The sequence below is a fragment of the Dermacentor variabilis genome, chromosome 3 (genome assembly GCF_050947875.1).
Source record: "Dermacentor variabilis isolate Ectoservices chromosome 3, ASM5094787v1, whole genome shotgun sequence".
Classification (NCBI taxonomy): Eukaryota; Metazoa; Arthropoda; class Arachnida; order Ixodida; family Ixodidae; genus Dermacentor; species Dermacentor variabilis.
This window is the reverse complement of record NC_134570.1, coordinates 78,913,072-78,932,007: the sequence shown is the minus strand read 5'-3', so window position 1 is coordinate 78,932,007 and position 18,936 is coordinate 78,913,072. Positions and strand designations below refer to the sequence as shown.

At 43.2% G+C, this 18,936-nt stretch overlaps 1 protein-coding gene across 1 annotated transcript; it reads left to right on the top strand.

Moving 5' to 3' along the window:
- The first annotated feature begins 435 nt into the window (after positions 1-435).
- LOC142575926 (mitochondrial sodium/calcium exchanger protein-like) lies at positions 436-17,522 on the top strand. The gene is made up of 16 exons (XM_075685730.1): positions 436-627; positions 1,574-1,726; positions 3,977-4,029; positions 4,533-4,591; positions 5,049-5,150; positions 5,842-6,009; positions 6,576-6,716; positions 8,880-8,966; positions 9,734-9,865; positions 10,579-10,772; positions 11,972-12,104; positions 12,945-13,144; positions 13,955-14,030; positions 14,609-14,689; positions 15,108-15,172; positions 15,853-17,522. The coding sequence occupies exons 1-16, from the start codon at positions 589-591 to the stop codon at positions 16,030-16,032; spliced, it is 1,863 nt and encodes a 620-aa protein (XP_075541845.1). The 5' UTR covers positions 436-588; the 3' UTR covers positions 16,033-17,522.
- The last annotated feature ends 1,414 nt before the right edge of the window (positions 17,523-18,936 follow it).

Below are 18,936 nucleotides of genomic sequence, written 5' to 3'. Positions count from 1 at the left end.
GCACCGCAATGTACGTCCAGATGACGCGAGCAGGGGGGCGGGGGGGGGGGGGGCGATGTGGAGACAACGTTGTTTTTACAGCCTCCCCTAAAAATCCACCATAACGGCACTTTTGGCATTATACTGCAGAGAGATGGAGAGGCCGAGGGAACATACTGGAAGTTGAGTAGTGGGGCGAGAAGGCGTGCGGAGGTAGGACGGGAGAGGGAAGCGTATAGCGGAACAACAAGAGCGATGTATCGTCGCGTACCAACCGCCCTCCTCTACGTCGTCGCATGTGTTTTGCGGTCCAAAGTACGCGGACCGTCGTTGCACTGTCGTGATTGGCACGCAGGACGACACCGGACGTGCAAGGAAACCACGTGACTGCTCATCCTGGACCAATGGCGGGGACTGGAGCGGCTCGCGACAGGCGCTACTTAAGCGGTGTCCCAGGCTCCGTGGCCTCAGCACGGGTTCGCCCCTTCAGCCGATGCATCCACGTGAACGACTTTGGAGCGACTTTTACATCGTGCCTTTTCGTTCGGACCAGTTCTCTGAAGCGACCTCGTGTTTGAGACCTCGTTTGAGCGTCTACCATACTCCAGAATGGTGTCCACAGCTGCGGTCGAGTTTATGGCGGTTTCGGTGAGTCATCGTCTTGTTTCCAGTTTACTTCCTCAAAAGAAAAGAAAAATCGGAAACCAATATATCTTAGAGGTGAAATGATGGCTATTAGCGAAGTTACTTTCGAGCTCGATTTCGAACGTCAAAGATTGAGAAGTGAAGTGCTTTCGAAATTCTTTTGATAAACCGCGCTTAGGGCCCCAGTTTCAGTTCAATGTGCCTTCCATAAAGCACGCGTTATGCGGTACGAAATGCAGATATGTTAAATGGAAATTTTATTGCTCACTTAAGCTCGCCAGACGATACATTGTACCCGATCTGGCAGCCTTGCGATGGGAAATGTCAAAAAGGTAATAAAATAAATTGAGGCTACAAATTACCGCTGTATATGTTGCTCTACGCAATATGACATTTATCCGGGGGATCAATTTCACGGTAATAAAAACCATAACAGTCCGGATAGCGCAGCTGTTTTTGCAATTCCTAAATGCTCTATATTTTCACACGTTTTATTTTTCGACAAAGAAATACTTTGCTACAATTTTTGCAAATTTTCTTTTTTTCCACATGAAATCTTCTTTTTTTTTTGCTATTACAATGGTAATCCTTATGTTTTAGACTACCAGAGACTTCCGGCATTGAGAAAAGAAAGCTTGGCCAACGTGCCAGAGCGCATAACCTCTGAAACACAAAGAATTAAAATTTCCCATGCTGCGATCGGACAAAATTTTCTATATCTTCTTTCATTTAAATGTGCTCCAGCTTTAGGAGTATTCCTCCTGTCGCGTTGATAATGTTTTTCTGTATCTTACGACTGCAATGTTGTGGTGAATCTAAACTCGTTGAGTGCAGCTTCTAAACCGGGTTTGGAGTTTGTGCCAGAGTTTGCATTGCTGATTCTACTACGCCATTCAAAACAGCCCGACGAGATATGCCGCAGTTTAACCTTGGCGCACCATTCGTGCAGTGTCGGGACGTGACGAGCTTGAACCTGACTGACAAGTGTGAGTTTGTTCGTTCCGAACCATCATGTGCACCCAACATGGGCTTCGTCAACTACATGGAGGTGATCTACTGCCTCCTGGGCCCGCAGCACTACGTGCAGTCTCTCCTGCTCACGGTACGTGCCCTGTTTGAGGACATAGTGGGACCTGTTAATTCCATTGATCATATTTAGGCCTTTAGTCACACTCGATGAATGTCGTGTGATGGAAAAAGTTTGTCGTGTAGGAGAGGGGAAGCGATTCTTGCGAACACAACTATTACACTCTACGAATAAACGTCAAAAGTGTTATTATGGCTCATAGCAAGAGAAAGCGATAACAACGGCACGTGTTTCCTCAAACACGTAAATTACGATAGCCATCACCGTCATCATAATCGGAGCTCCAGTTACCTTCGTTCTGCGTCAGCCACATACATACCATACGTGCACATTTGTCATTTTTATCGCTCCACCTAACGCCTTGCCAACCTCAACTGCGTTTACTTTTTCGTTTGCAACAATTATTTTAGTGTAGTAGGCCACGGGTTATTTTTTCTCCGATGATCAGCTGCTCAATTGCATTTCTTGCTCTTAATGCTCGATATATTTTCGAAGGCGCTGCTAAACTGGGTTAGCGTCACTCTAGAAATCTTTCAAGCTGAGTCTTTCTGTTGTTAGTTTCCAGCGATGGCCTCACCAGAGGTTATTAGCATTGTGTGCCAGCACACTGAGCATGCTTGGTCACGGGCTCTATGCAAAGCCGGTAGAGAGTGAGGGTTCAGTGCACAATACAATAATAACGTGTACATATCTTCCTATTAGCTTTTACATGAAGAAGAAAACTGACATTTTAAAACACAATATCCTACATTGACGACATTTGGAAACATTGCGTCATGCTTTATTAAGACATAAAAATGCCACGTTCCACTTTTATGTGAATTAACGAAAAACAGCGAACTATGTTAAAGTTACGCATGGCTGCCAGATTGCAGCTCGCAACATAAGTAATTGAAACTAATTGAATTCTACATATATTTTTGCAGCTTATATAAATATGACGCTGCTTCAAAGACAGGGGAACACACTTTGGTGTCATGAAACCGATAAATGTTGTATTTATGGAACACACCAGGATCTAAGATGTTCTTCTTTCTCTATCTTTCTTCTCTTTCTTGTTTTTACTTGAAGACTTAGTTATGCTATCTATCTCCGTCAGAAAGCTGACTAGAAGGGAAATTTCCCATGCTGTCGCTCCCAATATGCAGCTGTGTTCTCCGCATCACATCGTTAAGCAATTCCGCGCCACATGTCCGCGACAGGCATTGCCTAAGTTTATAGATGCCCCATAACCAGCGTCGCATACGTCGTTACATGGCTGTGCACAAACAACATGCTATGAAAGTTCACCACAGATAAGAGCAATCGCAATGGCGCATGAAAGTGGCATCGTGCCATGGCTTGTATAAAGGTGATGGCCCGTATTGCATCATAAAGGTGTTTCGGCTTCAGGCGTGGCGACCCGAAAATGTTGGCGGCTACTTAGCTATCCAAGCAAGCATTGCGATGATTATCGCAGTTTGCTCCAAGTAACAGTTGTAGGCTGTCATGATTAGATTAATGTTTTGTCATAGATGGGGGGTGGGGGGGGGGAGTTCTTTAAAAGTTGAAGTCCATATTGGAACTGCTGATTGTTTCGATAGAAAAAGTACTATTTATGTAGCTTTATTTTGTATCAGCGTCACGTCACCTTAACATCACACGTGCACTATTCAAGCCATTAAGTGCCAGAACACTTAGCGTTATGAAATAGCAAGGGCTACAAAATCAATTTCTTTGTCCTTCTTTCTTTATTAGCGTTAATGGCGCACAAAAGATACCGGAATGTCTCAGCAACAGCATGCATAATCGTAATCGTCGAGTAAGTGTTAGCGGTCGCCTGTCGCTCAGCATAAACGAGATTAACGTGTTGCTCTCATCAAGGTGATAAGATTGTTAAATTTTGAGGCTATTGGGTAAATATTCTAAATAGTAACCATCCGCGAGACAACAACGATATTTTTTTGCGTGTTCCACCTGTATTCAACCAATTTATGGGAACTTCTCGAGTTATAATTTAGGAGTGACTGTTGTGGTACTATATTCTACGCATACATAAAGTAGAAGAACCCTAACTACAACCATGTCTGCGCCTTGTTGACGTATAGCAGAAGTATTTTGGTTAGCATTGCATGAGCCTGACATGCTCCAACGTGAACAGAAGGATAAAAAAGAGTAACGCGGCACGTTTTACAACATTAGGGTTTGGTTTTATGCGCTATTATTCTCTACGTACCACTTGTTTGACTGATATATGTACCTTTCCTACTCTTTTTTCACTTTCAGGTGACGTGGTTGCTCGTGTTGTTCGTCGGCCTCGGCGTTACGTCAGGTGACTTGTAAGTGATCATCAGTCCGTTCGGCTACGACGAATTCATGGCTTGTCATACCAGTGCTGGCTTTCCCGTTTACACGAAGTCATTTAACGGTTGCGAAAGCCAGAGCGAGGATTGAATTAAGAAAGTAATTCATTTTTGTATAGCGACTGGATACATTTTCTTGCTTACCTCAGGTTTCGCGTCGAAAATCTGTGCAAGAATTCAAAATGCTTTTCTCTCAGAACGCTTAATAAATTAACAAGAGACATCCATGAAAAGAAAGAAATACGAGCGCACGCCCTCTTATAACAGTGCGTTGAGTGAATCGCTAAGGCTCGTAACACAGCGCAACCATTTTGAATCAACTCTAGCATACCCAGCCGTATATCACCAAATTTTGTGCGAACTAAGATCATTCTAGTTTATACCACAGCGTACGATACTGTACTTTGGAGGCAACAAACTCCTTATGTCCGATCACCTCGAATTCAGTTCAAAAATAACACTTTATTTTTCTTTTCCAGCCTGACTCCAGCGTTGTTTGTCATCTCAAAGACGCTACACATGTCCCAGAACATGGCAGTATCCTTTGAATTATATAAATGTGGGCTGTATATCTACTACAAGAAATGTCTGACGATAGTTTAAATATCGTCCTAATAGCGAGAACGTTTTATCAGTCGCTGTAGTAAACTGTGAAGCGAAACGGTGCTGCAGTTTTTTCCACAGTTTTCTTTTTATTCATAATGCATATCACCATGCATTTTAAATGCTTAACATGACTTTGGCCCAATTCTTTGTCGTGGGTGATAGATATGATTTCTCTGGATTTTTGCGCACACCTTTGTCGTAAATTCATAGCACTGACAACGTGTTTATATTTCAAGATCTGTATTTGATAAACAAAATAAAGTACACATGCAAAGTATGGTAGTCCAGCTGGTAGCCATTGTGCTTTGATTATTTAGGTGGTTCATTGGAATGTAGTACCACGCAGGTTTATATAAATATATATGATGTTGCCTTGACAAAAGTGCATGGCGTCACACTCCTGGCATTCGGGAACGGTTCTCCAGACATCTTTGCTGCCCTAGCAGGAGTGAGACAAGGATCATACGAGCTTGTCATTGGAGGCCTTATTGGTGAGTTAAACTTAGTAATTTATATTGCATTTCCCGAAGTTTCCTTGCTGTGCCCAGCTGTGGAAAACATCGTCTATTTTTGGATCAAACGACTTCTTTCGCAGTGATGTGGGAATGACTAGTCGATTTATTCATTCACTTGAATATTGAATGTTCGACAGAACAATTTATTCTCCTGCTCAAACATTAGTAAAGCGTGGTTCGTTGAAAGGCAGGTAAAGTCATTCGTTTTTAATTCATTCATGAAATTTATTCAATGAAACGAACATGGAAAAAGAACACTTTCAAAACAAACATCAGTCAGTCGTGAGCAGCACATTACTTTTGTAGCAAAGAATTAACTTCGACACCACGGGAAAGGGGGTCATTAGAGCCAACCAAGCATCAATTCTACTGGTGCCGCACATGACCTCTAAAGTACTTGCAAGAAGTACCAACAATACCGTATGTGAAAGGCTTTACTTGGTACTTTTGAAATCATTCATACACAGTAATATACTTTCAATATTGCCTAAACAGTCTAGTCAGCATTGTTGGGCTTTATGCAATTCATGCAATCCCTTTCGCTTGGTTTATAGTGTGGGAAAACGTTTCGCACTTGCTGTTTCCAAACAACCACCTGCCCATAACGCAGAACAATGTTACTTTGAGCACTAACCTTTACAGGGCTAAATTGTTTGCTCCTGCGCAGGTGGCGGGATTTTCGTCACCACAGTTGTAGCCGGATCGGTGTTTCTTTCGAAGCCTTTCAAGCTGGCTGCTCGACCCTTCACAAGGGACTGCGTGTTCTACTTCTCCGCCGCGGCTTGGGCCTTCTACTTGTTTTATACGGGAGAGATCACCATGATGCATGCTATAGGTAAGGCGAAGTTATCTAGTTAACATATGAAAATATTCTTGAAGTAAAATAACGATGAATAAAGATTAGATAAAAATTAGCTAGGAAACCAATGACTTCATTCGCAAGGTTCATCACCCGTAATAACTGCGTCTTATTCTGAAGTATAAAGCTTTAGTTAACAATTGACATAAGCATTTCCTTACGATGTGTTAATGGTCGTTCTTTCGTTCATAAAGACGGGAACGACGTACCACAGTGAGAATGTTCTTGGTTTACTAAAATATCAAAATTCTGCGTCAGGCACGGCAGTTCTGTAGAATAATACGTAGTTCAAAAAATTGTGACATGAACTTGTAAAAATAGGTAGTTTTGCCAACCTTTAAGTCCAAAGTCAAGCTCGAAGGATCAAATTAAAAAGATAAACTGTAGACAACTTTTAATTAAGTTTTCTAAAAGAGGGCATTACAGTGGCAAAGAGCAAACTGATTAGCTTACATAGCGAAAGAAATGGACTGAGCCTAGGCAGGAAGAAATTCAGCGTTCATCCTTGAAGCTCAGCGTTTTGTTTCTTTATTACCATGCAGGTTTCATCTGCCTCTACTGCGTATACATTACTGTGGTCATCGTTAGTGGAATAGTTTACCAGAGGTACCTGGCTAAAGAGCAGAATCGCAAACAGCGAGACGAAGAAAAATCGTGCCGCGACGAAAAGCCTTCCAAAAACGGTAGGTGCTTCGCCACACGACCAGCGCTTCTGGTGCTGACGGTTTGCAGCTCGAACTGCCAAACCGGACGGGCGCCATTTCTGCGTCAGCAGTGCCACGTCACCTCGGTGCTGATACGCGTCCACCAGATCGTGTGTGTGAGATGCAGAAACCTCTCTCCGAGCTTTTGGCAGACGGCTTCACGAAAAAGTGCAACGGAAGTCCCCCTTTCTCCTGCGGGAAGGAGGAGGTCTTCCGAGACCAAGGTCGGGAACACGCACTTTCAGCTGAGGCGTGGCTGTTAAAAGGCGGATTCGACGTTTCTGTGGCCTCATGCAAGTAAGGTATACAAAGCTGTCCTTTCAATTATTTTTCTGCTCCCATTTCACTGTACCGTTCCCGCTGCCCATGACGGCCCGTGGCGTCTTTGTCTCCCTTATTCCAGGAGTACCTCGAGAGTCGTAAGCTCTCCGAGTTCTCATACCTTTCTCATTCGAGTTCTGTCCATTTGTTTCTGTTTTTCATGTTGGCTATTCCATGCCATGCCAATAGTTGCGATGATTCTACTGTCACTGACTGTATTAAGGGGGTGTGAAAGCTCTCTTTCCCTTTGTCTTTTACGTTCCGTGTCATCCGCTTCCAACACTTTTTCGTTCCGTAGATCTATGCCCTGTTGCAGGAGCTTCTGACTCTGACAGGTTCAGCGCTGTTATTGTGACACCATTGTTGCTGGTTTCTGGTCGTGACAATGTATTATGTGCTGTACATCGGGGTGCAAAAAAACAAAAACAAAAAACATTCCTACATTCGAATTCCTACAGTGTATAAGGAACCAAGTGTATCTCATAGTGCAAACACTGTCATGTGTGGCGACTTTACATGTGCGGCTGTTGTGTTTAAAATAATGCCTGCTTATTGTGAATACCTTGACGCTTGGACCCATGAAGGCATGCATCTTGTTTACGGCAGCACATATATGAAGTGAAGCATGTTATCCTGCTGGTGTGCATGTGCACCTCTTCTGCTTTTATTTTGATGTTGTTCGTGGAACCCACCTTCACACAACTTGTTAAGCCTACAGTTCAATGGAAATGGACGACGTTATGATGATTGATGTTGCATGGAGAACAACGTGTTTCGTGAGACTTGTGCTTTCCTTGACCGTCGAATATGTATCAAAGTCATAAGCCGTCTGCATATCCTGCGTTCGAGTACTGCATTTTATTACCAAACTCAGCACGCTAGCAGAAGCGACCAAGCCCTTGTTTGCATTCCCATGGATGTAAGCCTTTTTAAAGTGCCCTTCCTTCCAGCACTACGTTCACCTACCTCTGTTCGTCTTTGCTTATAACAAACAGAGACAACAATGCAATAGTGCTTGTTCCCCAAAACACGCCGTACTGTCTTTCGGAATGTGAACTAGTGCAGCGGTTTCGAATCCCCAACAATAAACGCCTTATAATATGAGTTTGAGCATAATGAGCTGCATATTTTATTAAAATGTATACGGTGATTGAAGCGCCGCGTGACACTTATTTATTTGAGTGGGAAATCGAAAAGTTTAGTATACTTCAAGAGAACTAAAAAGGAATGCAAAGTGCTCGAACGCAGGACAAATGCCTTAATTCTTGGGTCTTTGTCTTCCAGGCCCCAGCGCTAAGATGGCGCGCCTCACCGCCCACAGTGTGGTGTCCCGCCCAAGAGCGCTATAGCCCCAAAAACACATGCTGGCAAATGCCAACCGTAAAGCTTAAGACACAAATGAGTGCGTACCACACGGCCAAGCTTCCACCTACCCACAAAAAAAGAAAACCACCACCAGGTACCGCATTCTTGGTCACAAGAACAGGTACATTGCTGCAACTCAAAAAGAACAGGCAACGCGGACATGTGTCTTACATTTAGCATAAAGGGACGGCGAGAAGATCGACGCAAGGACACGCCTGACGCAAACGCTGGCGCCTCTCCGGATCGCCAATAGGGAAAAAAAAACGCAAGTGCGAACGGAGGCTGCGAGTGCATCGAGTGTGTTCTTGTGACGGGCTTCTCGAGTCCGTTTATGGTAAATCTTCACTGGTATACCCCGAAGGTACCTGTTCTCACAATATACCTTACTTTATTCGTAGCCAGCCGTCTAGGACCTTACTTCATATTCCCCTGTTTGGCGCTTCCTTTCGCTTACAGAGGCTTGTGCAGTTTCAAGCGAAGTGACCTTCAATGGAAGACGGCACGTTTTTGACGACCCCGAGCGCAGTTATGTTGTTCCGATAGGTGAGTGCACTCGGTGTTGTTGACAACACTACCAGTCTCCCAGATTACGACACTCCTATCGTAAGCTGCTGTTTTATAGCAGCCATTTTTTTTTCATATGTTCGTTTACGATATGACATGCCTCTAGGTACTTCGGTGTAGTCTTTCTCCATATTCCTAATATTCATCCGGACTTCGCTTACGAACTTCTGATTGAACAAAAAAAAAACACGCCTGTCCGGAAACGTGACGTTGCGATGATGTGCCCTATTGATTAGCATCTTTCTTTTGCCACATTTGTCTAAGTCTGTCATCTTGTGTCGAATCTCTTTGCCTTGCTTCTCTTTACTGTTTTCACTAATAGCTAGGTGCTTCGCTTCACTTTAAATAATGTTGTATTGGAGGTTCTTCGTACAGCAGGTAACCTTTATATAAACTTCACTAATTTAAGAGTAGTTAACTAGTAGCGATTGAGCAAATAACTGTGGTCATATTTTGGCCAATCTAAGGTTTTTACTCGAGCCTGTCTTTGAATACCTTGAGGCCTGTCAAGCTGTGGAAGACAGAAACACAGCACTGTGGTTGGGGAAATACGAAATTTTTTTTCTTGTTCTGCCATAGTCTTCCATGAGGTTGAGTGATTAGAATAATCAGAGGCAAAATAGTGACAGAAATCAAATATGTATCCAAATATAAAGGTCTTGCTACTTAAAGTTGTAAACATTAAGTCAGCCTCCCTCACGCGCTGTTGCTTCACATAATCATTCCAATTATATTTTTGTCTACAGCCTTCAGATACCTGAACACCGAACCGCGAAATCAAGTTGATGTGGCCGAGAAAGACAACATAGTGCCAGATCCCAATGAAGGTGTCTACTACATCAACCTCGGCGCTGATTGCCTTGAAGAGGAAGTTGATGGTGAGCTCAAGTCTTCGAGATTAGTTATCTTGAAAACTGATTTACGGCCCACTTACGTTGGCTTGCGACTAATAATCTCCTTAATGGTCGAATAATAGTCTCCTGTACCGGTTAGTGCAATCTTTCGTGCCCGTTTTATAGTAGTGTCACATGAACAGTGCCTTTATTTAGCTCGTAATGGACATGGCTATCGTCATGCTTCAATTTCTTTGTGAGCGGAACCTGTCGCTCATCAAGTTTGAAGTGTGCGAGGCTTCGATGAAAATTGTCAGGAGTGGTCTGCTCACACTCGACTCTAAGTTCACCGAGACTATTCCACCTCTCTGTTCCTGTGGCGAAGGAGACAATCCCAGAAGCCCATCTTTCTTTGCAGTTTACGGAACTCGGAGTTTGAGCAAAAGCTTAATTCCCGCGAAGCCTAGCCACATTGCCTCGAACTCGAAGTTCTAGTTCGTAGTACCGTTTCCGAAATACACAATGATGCATTAAATTGGAAGCACTATACCCTAAATTCACATTTGTTGTGGATCCCGCACGATAAACAATGAATGACACAAACGCGTTTTCTTCCAAATTTTCCGCCATATTCTTGATTCTCAGCTCGTAAGCTAAGTCGTATACAAGGAACAGATTGTGTGCTTCTGCATTCGACTTAACCAGCCAATTGAAGCCCCGCAAAGCTTAAAGCAGTACTTTTTTTTTCTTTCTTGCAGTGGACACACTTACCATTGTCGTCGATAAACCAAGGCGAAGCTCAAAGCTGGACAAGACTCCTTGCATTACGCTGGAGAAGGAGGAAGAGAGTTCGACGAGCCTTGTTTTAGATGTGATCAACAAGCTTCTCTCAGTTAATTTGGACGAGAAGGAAAAGGAACCGTTCCTGATGTACCTCGTCAGCATCTTTAAGGTACGAGCTGCATGCCTGCCCTGCTCTTGCTTCTGCGCAGGCGCGTTGAAACAACGCGAAAGCAGAGGTGGTACAATGAGTGCAGTGATATGGTCGAGCTTATTAAAGGGGAATTCTTCATTTCAAAATTTACACATAAATCCGGCACGTTCGAGGAAGCGTAGTATTTATTGATTGATTACCGAATAGCACCAAATAATTTCTAATTGTGCTATGTGAGTAAGATGTACTCCGACATTAGCTTATATTAGCTTATCTAATTCGGTGTGAACATGGTAAAACACGTTACGCACAAACTTTAACCAAGATTGCAGAGTGACCACACATCGATTTGATATTTCTTCTCCGTTCGCTTTGAGGTACGTTCTGTGGGGACTTTTGTTTGGAAGAAATGGTCCACTGTACATTGCTTTTCACTCTTGTGGACGACAATACTTAAGAACAGATATGGACCTACTCCAGAAGATGGCGTACAACAATGGTTGATTTCGCGATACTACAGCACCTTCATTGAGGTCGTCAGGTTCACAATGTTATCTCATGAAGCCCTTAACTGCACAGAGAGTTGTTTGCACAGAAATAATGCTGTCGACGTCCACACTACGTCTAATGGGCTTTAGTTTAGTGCATTGCACCCTAGGTATATAGAAAAATATAGATTACGAGTAAGCACAACGAGTTAATCGCATTGTTTGCTTGCCTTTGATATCATTCGGCGAGACGTTGCAGCAGATACCGTAGAAACGTCTGCGCCGATATATTCTAAGCAAATTTTCACAGAACGCTTGTTTCTAGAATAGCATGGAATTGTAATGACATACATTAGGCTATTATCTAGGGCAAGCTCAACAACAGATTACGACAGATAGAGAGAGAGAAAGGTAAAGGAAAGACGGGGAGGTTAACCAGAGATTATCTCCGGCTGGCTACCCTGTACTGGGGTAGAGGCAAGGGGATGCGATAAGTGAGAGAGAGAAAGATAAAAAAAACTACACACACACGCACGTACACACTAACTGCTTGTGTCCCTAGTGTTACGCACTGTAACCGTACAATCCTACGTCACACAGATGCGCAGCTTAGGCTATATAGCTGGTGCAGTGATTTAAGCTGTTTCTTTTTTCTTTTGCGTGCTTATTTGGTACTTTCCTAGCGGCAAAGAACATGACTCCAGCGCTTTTACTCTTCCTCTCCCGTAGATTCCTGTCTTCTTTGCATTGGCAATAACGACGCCCGTGGTGGACCTCACCAAGAAGAACAACAACTGGTGTCGCCCTCTCAACGTGATCCACTGCATTACGGTCCCCGTATTCCTCGTCTTTGTCTTTGGCCGTAAGCAGTTATTTCGTGGAATTTTCAGGATCCGTTCACAAGAATTTCTTGTAGATTTCACAAAATTGTCGTACTGAAGATCGAGTCATGTTACACATTGATAAAGAACGATTACATGCGCTCGCTCATCTGCTTGCTATACTGAATTTCTCTGTAGAAAACTCCATGAAAACATGTGGTTTTCATAGAGTTTTCGATACTGCATATTAGCGTTAATGTTTACATGAATGCTCAAATCGCTTGATTGCACTAAACTTCAATTTACAATTATTTGGGCTTTTCACATAAACGCGGAAACTATCGCATACACGCGGCTAGTACTCTAACAACCTTTGATAAAAGATTACTCAGAAGGGGAGGTCGACCTTATAATGCGAATGATTTAGATTTTGTGTGCGTGTTCTTAGCTGTATCTACATGCCATACGTGCATTCCCCATGTATCTGTCTCACAACAAAAACGCTGCCACTAATCCTTCGTGCCTACCCAGCGGACACTTGCCGGCAACCTCCGGATCCGCACGACCGTCAGAACGATAGAACAGTGGATATAAATGCCATAGTAATTTTCGGCAATTGCGCGTCGGGTACGTAGACAAAATATATGACAGCGTTGCGGTTGTAAGACAGACGTATAAAGACTGCTACGCATGCTAGCTAGAAATAGCCAGGAACAGGCGCGTTCTGGAGATAATCGAAAGCTCTTATCCCCTGGAAAAAAAAAATATATCTATACGCACAATACGGTATTAAAACAATGAAGCCTTTGCAGCTCAATATTTTCTCTCCGTACTCGCTCCTAACGTGGATCGCTGCCCTCCTACCCAACCTACGCACGCAGTGGGAAAAGTGGAGATTGGCGGTGTGGTTCCCCTCTGGACGGTCGTTGCCGCTGCGGGGGCTCTGGTTGGGGTGGCCGTGCTGCTCACGTCCGAGAACGACAAGGCGCCAAAGTACCACTTCGCCTTTGCCTACGCCGGCTTCTTTGTCGGCGTCGTCTGGATATACGTGATCTCCATGGAAATCGTCGTCTTGCTGCAGGTGAGAACAGGTGCCGACTGAGCGTTCTTGCTGGGGCGTCGTTTTATTCGACGCACCCGACTGGGCATTCCATTTAGACCCCGTTTTGTATATGGCTCGCATGAAGCTATTCAACCGAGGAGATTCACAAGCATCATTAGAGGAAAAAAGTCACGCAATGTTGCTATTTTCTTTTACCTCATGAACGCGCGCACAGCGAAGCTATATTGTTTTCCTGTGGACGTTGTGCTGAGTGAGGCGATTGTCGAAAGGCGCATAAATAATTTGAACTTGCTTACAAGCTGTTTGGTTCTATGCGTTATTTCTCAGAACTGGGCTTTGGCAGTAAAAGGTTTTGGCTTATTCCGCCCGAAAATTGGGCATGCCACATCAATTTCACCACGTTCACTGGGTCAGAATGAAAAATTGGCTAGTGCGGTGCATCTCCAACTTGCATCGCGTGTAGTAAAGTGTTCTTCCTGTTTTATGGCGCTTACATGTATTAAACATAATGCTCTGCACGGAGTGACCGTCACAGGAAGTTGAACTTTTCTTATGGCATCCTTGCGAATAGTGTACGCTACATTCATTTCAAGTACGGACGAAATGAATAGAATGTAAATAATTAAAACAACAAGTTTTGTTTGTAATAGTCATTGGAAACTGCAATAAGAACTTGATAGTATTGACTTCACTGACATATCTGAAACATGTGGCATAAAATGCTGCGAATCACAGGTTATGCTGAGAACTCTCTAGTACTAACGTAGTTTTTATCCGTGTCATGTAATTTGAATAGAAAAAATGAAGTTATCTTTTTTTTATTTGCAGGCCGTGGGGATCGTATTTCGCATTAGTGACGGCATTCTTGGACTCACAATACTCGCATGGGGAAATGGCCTTCTAGGTAAGTATTACTATGATTGCTTTCCACGTAAATAACGAGAGAGTGTAAAGTATAAAAAGGCGCCATGTGTCCAAGTGCTAACCGAACGTGTAATTTGTCGTGACCTCATCTGTGTCATGTTCTTAGGGTTTTAGATAGATGTGGCAGTTGAAAAATTTTTAAGGTCTGACAACTTATAAGAAGAGGGTTGTTTCTGAAGAAGACGATTTGCTTTATTCTCACCTCTTTCGCCCAAACCCGCTGAACAAATTCGCCTGCATCCTCGTATTCGTGTGTCGATATTTCTCATACTCACACAATGTTCAGACGGCATCTAGGTATCGTTCACATGAATAACACGAGAAAGATCCGGTATTATGAATATACATACAGAACCTTCAAGGACCTAATCATATAAAGCACGATGTAGTAATCCATATACCCTTCAATCAAATTATGTCAATTAAATACCCACCAGTGTCAATTAAGTTTTTTTTAACTTCATAAGGCAACGGTTATTGATATACTTCATTGCAAATGAAAACAGGATCTGAGAGACACAAACCTAGAACCACCTTCTGTTACACTCATATTTTCAGATTTCCTGGCCAACGTGAACATCGCAAGGAAAGGATACCCACGAATGTCAATATCCGCCTGCTTTGGGACACCCTGCCTGAGTATCCTTTACCGAGTGAAATTAATTACGCGCCAATTTTGTTCTTATGGGTACCTTACTACGCTATCCATTAACATTACGTTGCACTTTTGTCATTTTTTATGCACTCACAGGGTGTGCAGGGAAGTGGTGATGTACATCTGAAATAAATGTTCAAATTTGTATGTTTTATAAACTATGTTGCTGGGTCCACCGAGATAGTGTTTCAGCCCTGCACAGTTATCTAGCCCAGCAATTTGATTGGCAGTACAGCTAAATATTGATTTACAAACGCTCGTTCTGTACACTCCATATGACACTTTACATCTCAATTCTTGTTTTTGAATATTATTTCTACCAACATGATGAGTGCAGTTGACTTTAAATATTTCTTCATTGTATCACTGTCTCGTATGATCTCCTTTACTACTGACCTACAGCCCTCCTGCTTGGTGTTGGAATTCCGTCCATTATTCAGCTAGCAGGAACAGACAACGTTCTTGTGGTTAGTATGCGAAATATCGTGGCATTTCTCCAATACGGTCATTTCGGAATGCTACTGTGGCTGTTACACCCGGTTGTTATGGCGTTTCCGCAAATTTATTCTTTCTTCACAACTTTTATTGCGCAAGATTAACATATCGTGCTGGCGTTGCTGTTTATTTCATCTATATCTTTTTTGTTTCAGTTTCTTCCATTATCGGCTTTTCTATTCCATGTTATCTAACGGTCTCTTTGGTAACCTTCAAGTGCCTTCCACACGCTTTTAAGCCCAAGAATAATTTAGGGCACGAGTTCTAGGATATAGCAAAAAGGGAAATAGATAATATTGTGGAGCTTGTCGCGTCCAGAAACTACGCTGTGGGCTATGAGGTACCCCGTAGGGAAGGACGGCGGAATGAGTTTGACAACCTGGGGGTTCTTTAATTAAAGTGCAGGAAAGCATAAACACCACGAGCGTTTATGCATTTCACCCCCGTCTAAATGCGACCGCTGCCCGCAACCTACAAATTCAGCTGGAATGATGCGACGGTATCTGACGTTTCCCTTTTCAATTTTTTTTTACGTCGCCCCAGGACGCTGCACATATTACGTTGGTTTCTTTTGCGCCTCCTGCGCTTTATGGCCTACCGACGATTCATAAAACGAACGACCTTGTCTCTTTCGCTTTCTTTTCTTGGGCAGCTCCACTACACCAAGCTGATCACAGTGCTCTTCTCCGGCCTGGCCACCAGCCTGCTTTCTTCATTGGCCACGATGCTGGTGACTCGTTTCCAGAGCAGGCGCTTCTACGGCGGCGTGCTCCTCGCAATCTACTTCACGTTCCTCGTCGCCGCTGTACTCGTGGAATCGGGATTGGTGTGAAGAGCAGACATTGAAGCACACGCACAACAAGAAAAAGGATGTAAACTTCATGAGTTTACTGCTGCCCTAAAGCTCTCGATGGAAGGAAATAACGTGTGGCGTGGGAAAACGCGTTTCCCACACGAAGCTGCCACGCGTGTGTCCTTTACCCTACTTTATCAATATTTTGAGTGGCGGTTACCAAGAGGGCGCGGTGGTAATTACACATGCTTTGGCTGGAACAAACAGTCAGTGAATAAAAGCGCGTCGAGCTGTGCGTGCGTTCGCACTCTTAGCCCGTCGCTGTTTTTTCTCGTATTTTCGAGAGCCAGCCTTTGTAATTGGCGGTTGGACATGACGTCCACGCTTGTATATGGAAAGCAACGGCACGCGAATGAAATAGCCGCGGTTGCTGTAATCTTTCCTTTTTCCCTTCAACAGCAGCCGACATGAACGACAAAGATCGCACACCTCATCTCATTGAATAGACGGCACTGTGAAAGACCGCACACACACACGAATACAAACGGCTGCTCGTCTTAATTGCATTTTTGTACAAAGCAGAAAACCATGACGTCTGTCTGCTTGTGTATGGAGAAACTTGCGCAAGAGATTATGACTTCTCTGTGGCATTCTGTAAAAATTGTACCACTCTGCGCATTGTGAACTCCCGTGTTTTAGCTTTTGGGAGAGTCATTTTGTGTGATCGGACTATTTTTGCAAATTTTCGCCTTTGTCTTCAGCTGGTGATGGCCAAGTATTTGCTTTTGGGTTGACGTTTCCGCACGTGTTTTGCGGGGAAATGTACAAAAATATTTATTTGCATTTCCAAAGGTCGACGTATACACACTTGCTGTTTCCGGCGCTCTTTTGCGCCTGTAGTTCGATTTCTTGAAAAGTGCATATTTATTTAGAACGCATGCGACGGTCCTCATGCATCCAAGTGCCGCATATAGAGTGACTTAGTGCGGTTATCGGGGTTTCTTTCTGGATGATTGTTGTTCTCGGGGGCTTACTTCTTGAAAATTACCAATGGCGTTAGATCTGAAATATATTAGCAGTTTTGTTTTTGGTTATCACCCGCGCTAGTCAGAATCTCTGCCAGTTTTGCTGAAGGTTATGGCAGCGTTTCGTCTATGTTTAACTTTTTCGCAGCCCTATTGTCTCAGTTCAGTCAATAGACGTCAGATTTTCTTTTTGTCTCTGGAGGACGCCATTCCTTTTTTTTATGCACTTAACTCTTGCGGGAAAGCTGGCTGTGGTGACGCCTAAGTGATGGCGAATGAATGTAGCAACTATGGATCGAACTAACGGGAAGATGGCGTGGGTTTGCTTCACTTAGCGAGGCCCACGCGCTGGAGTGCTTTGAAATCTCTGGTGTGAATACGTGTGAACCGAAGCGCGATGTTGCTTATTGAGACTATTTTACATATGCATTTCTTTATTTTGTATGATTGTACTGCTGGTTGTTTTGTACTCACTGCAATAAATTTTATCTGACGTTGCAAATGCTTTTGTTGCTTTATTTCTCGTATTGATACCTCTATTAGTCTGCAGTACATGCTAAATTACTGCGACGGTTATGTAAGAACATGTAGGCACAAGAAGCTTGTGAAAACTAATTGTGGCGTCAGCACAATGAAGATAAGAAAATGTCAAAATACGTCGTCGTTGAACAGAAAAACAGCCTCAACATTACAGCTTTGCTAGGTTTGGGAAAACGCACACGCGCATATCACTGCCTTCGAAAGTTGAGCGCACTTCACTTAAGAGACGCCTTTTTCGTATGTTTACCTAAAGGATTACACCAATTGTTACCAATCTCACTTTAGTTTAAAGTTAAATAACAAGAAATATACACTTAAGAATAACATTTCACGCAATACCCGGTCATAGTTGCATACGCAAATCCAAAGTCCGGACGCTAACATCCGCACAAAATAATCTCTCACTAGTGGACAGTGCCACTGCACACTAAACATTTTTACACCCTTATGGGTGTTGGGAGGGGTGCTTTCTGCATTTACACCCACGTCCACACCCTTTTAGCACCCTTGTCGGTCAAAACACCCTATCACAAGGGTGTATACCACACATAAGGTGCGACTTTGCTAGAAGAAGGGTGTTAATTTAACGACTGAAGGGTGTTGAATGCATTGATGCATAAGCATAAGTAACGTGTACACGTCCACGCATTGAGCAAGGTGTGTATGTATTGCATTTTTAATGCGAAAGCATTTTATGGCCTTTCAGGTAGGAAAGATGGCGTTCTCCGCAACAACCATCTATACGGGACCCTGCTCATGCCAATCTTGTCATTTCCCTTGAAAGCATTCAGAACCGCGCCGCCCTTTTATTCTCTCAAATTATACACGTCATTCTTGCGTCACGTCCATGAAAAGAACACTAGGTCAACCTGACTTTTGGTTACGTCGTAGGTACCTTCGTCTCTGTATTTTTCATAGAATATGGTACTTTAACCCTTCTCTTAAAGAAAATATTTTCACCCCACCAAGTTATATCTCGTCTCGCATGGACCATCAACACAAAATTCATGTGCCATTCTTCCTTTTTGCCAAGAACAGCCACTGAATGGAACCGCCTTTCCGCCTCCACAGTCTCAATTTGTGACACCACTAATTAAACATCGGTGTTCAAAGTGTCTTACAGTTTGATTTTATATTCTTGCCCTGCACTGAAAATATTGTATACTTTCACCCCTTCTTTCTGTTGTATCTACTAGGCCTTGAAAGTATGTATAATAAAGCAATAAAATGTGACGTCATCAGCGTCTTGTATGACGTCAGTAGTGATACAGAAGGTAGTAAATAGAACAACGTTAATTATGAGCAATTATGGGTAAATAATGTGTATTAGGGTGGAATAAATTCGGTTAAGGTTCGTACAAACTGTAGCAAGGTGGAT